Source organism: Sesamum indicum, linkage group LG10 (assembly GCF_000512975.1).
Source record: "Sesamum indicum cultivar Zhongzhi No. 13 linkage group LG10, S_indicum_v1.0, whole genome shotgun sequence".
NCBI lineage: Eukaryota > Viridiplantae > Streptophyta > Magnoliopsida > Lamiales > Pedaliaceae > Sesamum > Sesamum indicum.
The window spans coordinates 5984675-5987869 of NC_026154.1; the positions used below are offsets into that span (position 1 = coordinate 5984675).

A 3195-nucleotide genomic window follows, 5' to 3' on the forward strand; every position below is an offset into this window, starting at 1 on the left:
GCCACTAATAACAGCTCCTCAGCCCACAGCCACACAACGAAAATTTTGATTTTCCCCCACATATTGCCCCGCTGCATCAACCATGTTCTTGCATTTGATACGCAAAATCCAGATCTTATCTCGCTAAAACCTCCTCCAATCACTCGCTTTTGTCTTCCACCAAAGACCCTTGTTGTTGTTGTTGTTGGTCTTGTGCTTACACGGGTTCACACTTAGCTTCCTAATCTTTTCATTCAAGAAACATAGTTCAGGTACGTGTGTTCGTCAGTCCCATCTCCAATCATATTTGTTGAACAAAGCCCATTTGACAAGTTCCCTTTATTGGATTGGAAGTCTGGTTTTGTGGGCTTTTGTTGGAATCTTGAAAAAGATTGAAGTTGGGTGGTTTGGCGTATGGGATTTTGTTGGTAGCTGGTGTTTGTAGAAAAGGGGTGGTGGTTCAAGATTTGATTCTCGCGACAGAAGATGAAGATACAGTGCGATGTGTGCGAGAAGGCTCCAGCAACGGTGATTTGCTGCGCAGATGAGGCTGCATTGTGCGCGGAATGCGACGTGGAAGTTCATGCTGCGAACAAGCTTGCCAGCAAACACCAGAGGCTGCTTCTTCAGTGCCTCTCCAATAAGCTTCCTCCCTGTGATATTTGCCAAGTATGTGGATTTTCACCCCTTCTTTTTATGCTTTGTTTAAGGCAGTGTTCTCTGCTTTTTAATCGCAGGAAGTCGCATATACATGCTGCAAACCAATGAAATAATTCTGTTTCATCTGTTTAAAAATTTGCGAGCAGGGTTTACTTATTAGAGTTGGATCTTATCTCTGCTACTTGATTATATAGCTTGTTTTGTGGTTTTGCATGTCTAATATATTATAATATGAAAGTAAAGAAGAAATCTTTGAAGATGGCCTATGTAGAAAGTCCAGCTTGAGATGAAATTCATCTTGAATTAGATCTAAACTTTTCGTTTTTGAATTCCCTGGAAAATTTCAGTTTTCAATTCTTAGGTGTAGCACTTGATTCTTTCATGAATGCTGTTGTCTGTTACCTAATGGAGATCAATAAGATATTGTTTTGTCGTTAGAACCGCTGCCTTTTCATCCGGAATTCAAGATAATCCTCACTGCTTGGGTTTCATTTGGAATACAAGATGATCCTCACTGCTTGGCTATCATCAAGTCTTTTGGCCTGTGCTTTAATCAAATGAGTAACCTTAATCTGCTGAAAAAAGATACAGATGGTGTACTGATTCGACCTGGATTGGATTCATTGTGTTTGAGTCCCAATCATTTTGGGTATCAACTTGTAATTGCATTAACACTTCTATTACAGTAAGAATGTATTAACGATAATCTATTATTAGATATGGCCTCCTTCACAAACTTGAATGCTATGTAGACAGAAAAAAATAACATAAGAAAATAACACGTCTCTTGTAAATTGGTATACATCTGCAATTAAATCACTTCTAATTACTTTTTTCCCTTTTTACTTAAATTTTGTCAATCTATTAAAATACAAGCGAAAGAAGACCATCACCTTTGTAACAATCTGAAGAAGCCATTTGTTTTCTTACTGGTGATTAGCTTTCTGTCTGGTGCTCGTGTGTAGGAACGGACAGCGTTCATTTTCTGTGTTGAAGACAGAGCACTCTTTTGCAAGGACTGTGATGAGCCTATTCATTCAGCCAACAGCCGTGCTGCAAACCACCAGCGTTTTTTAGCTACCGGAATAAGAGTAGCTCTAAGTACAAGTTGCAATAAGGACAGTGTTAAAAGCCATCCAGAGCCAAAGCCCCCAAAACTGAGTTCACAACAGATTGGTTTGAAGACACCCTCACAGCATGTTTCTGGTATCACATCACCATCTTGGGCTGTTGATGATTTGCTACAATTTTCTGAGTATGAATCCTCCGACAAGGTAAGAATGTTATGTGCAATTATAATTGTCTCTTGACTTTAAAAATTGTCAGACAGGTTAAATTGGGATTTTGGGAAGATCTTTGATAAAGACCTTCAAGAGAGGAATAGTAAGATAACTAGCAACAGCAGTAGTATACTGTGCAGAATGAAATTTCAATGACTAATAACATCATTTATGCAAAGAAAACTGTTCGATTATAATATAAGTGGCACAGTTTTCCTTCCATAAACAGGTATGTTATTGAATGATTTAAAATCTCAGTTGAATGGTAAGGACTACTGCAAATGGAGTAGAAACCAGTTCGATAGGCTGTGGCGTTTGTTTGTATCTGTGTGGCCTGTCGATTCTAGCTGAACATATTACCATCAAGACTTGTATGAACTTTTATTTAGTTTCAATAATTTGTGAGCTTGGGTTGATTATTATCAAATTGAGCTCAAAAGAGCTATAACCTATTCTAACAAAAGTCAAGTTCAGGTAGTTCGATTATTCCACACATATTGATCATTGTTTCACCAGTCGGGCCAAACTCAAGCCTTGTTCAAGAGTTTCCAGACGAAAAATTATTCTCAAGTTTGGTTTGTTATGTTTAACAAACTAAGATTATATGAGCTTTGACAATCAATCTCAAATCAAGTGTCGAGAAGTTTGATATGTTTTGAGCCTAATTCTCAATCAACATCTGCCGTCCCAAATCTGACAGGGCAATATGAGTTTACCACATTCTGTTCATATGATGCTATTCTCTTTTTGGTCACTAGACATGTTAGATAACATATCATGGCATTAGCCTCATCATTTATTTCACTTCGTACTGATTATACATTTCAATCTGCGCAGAAAGAGCAGCTAGAGTTTAATGAGCTCGAGTGGCTGACAGACATTAATCTCTTCGGAGAACAAGTACCCCAGGAGGCTTTAGCTGCAGCCGAAGTACCTCAGCTACCGGTGTCTCCACCTAGTAACATGACATCTTACAGACCTGCAAAGTTTTACACAGCCCACAAGAAGCCTAGAATTGAAGTTCCCGATGATGATGATGATGATGAGGAATACTTCACAGTTCCCGATCTTGGTTGAAGATCATAGTATGTAATGAACACGTTCGTACTTGTAAGCAAATCACCACTCAACTGGCTAGTGAACTTATATAGCAGGTAAATGAGATTGCTCCCGTGCTTGTAATAGCTGACTGATATGGCTGCAACTCCTGTTGTGCTTCGTTGATATGTATTATTAGCTGATGCTATTCGTTGAGAGTTTTCATCTGAGTTTTCTC

The 3195-nt window shown here is 38.7% G+C and overlaps 1 protein-coding gene across 1 annotated transcript; it reads left to right on the forward strand.

The window, feature by feature from the left end:
- On the forward strand, positions 1 to 3195 carry LOC105172018 (B-box zinc finger protein 24). The gene is made up of 3 exons (XM_011093345.2): positions 1 to 648; positions 1605 to 1913; positions 2757 to 3195. The coding sequence occupies exons 1-3, from the start codon at positions 466 to 468 to the stop codon at positions 2994 to 2996; spliced, it is 732 nt and encodes a 243-aa protein (XP_011091647.1). The 5' UTR covers positions 1 to 465; the 3' UTR covers positions 2997 to 3195.

Bases quoted from the DNA above. Each gene is read 5' to 3' on its own strand.
- LOC105172018 (XM_011093345.2), top strand. From the start codon at position 466: ATGAAGATACAGTGCGATGTGTGCGAGAAGGCTCCAGCAACGGTGATT. The intron at 649-1,604 runs GTATGTGGATTT...GCTCGTGTGTAG, and splicing joins CTCCCTGTGATATTTGCCAA to GAACGGACAGCGTTCATTTT. The intron at 1,914-2,756 runs GTAAGAATGTTA...CAATCTGCGCAG, and splicing joins AGTATGAATCCTCCGACAAG to AAAGAGCAGCTAGAGTTTAA.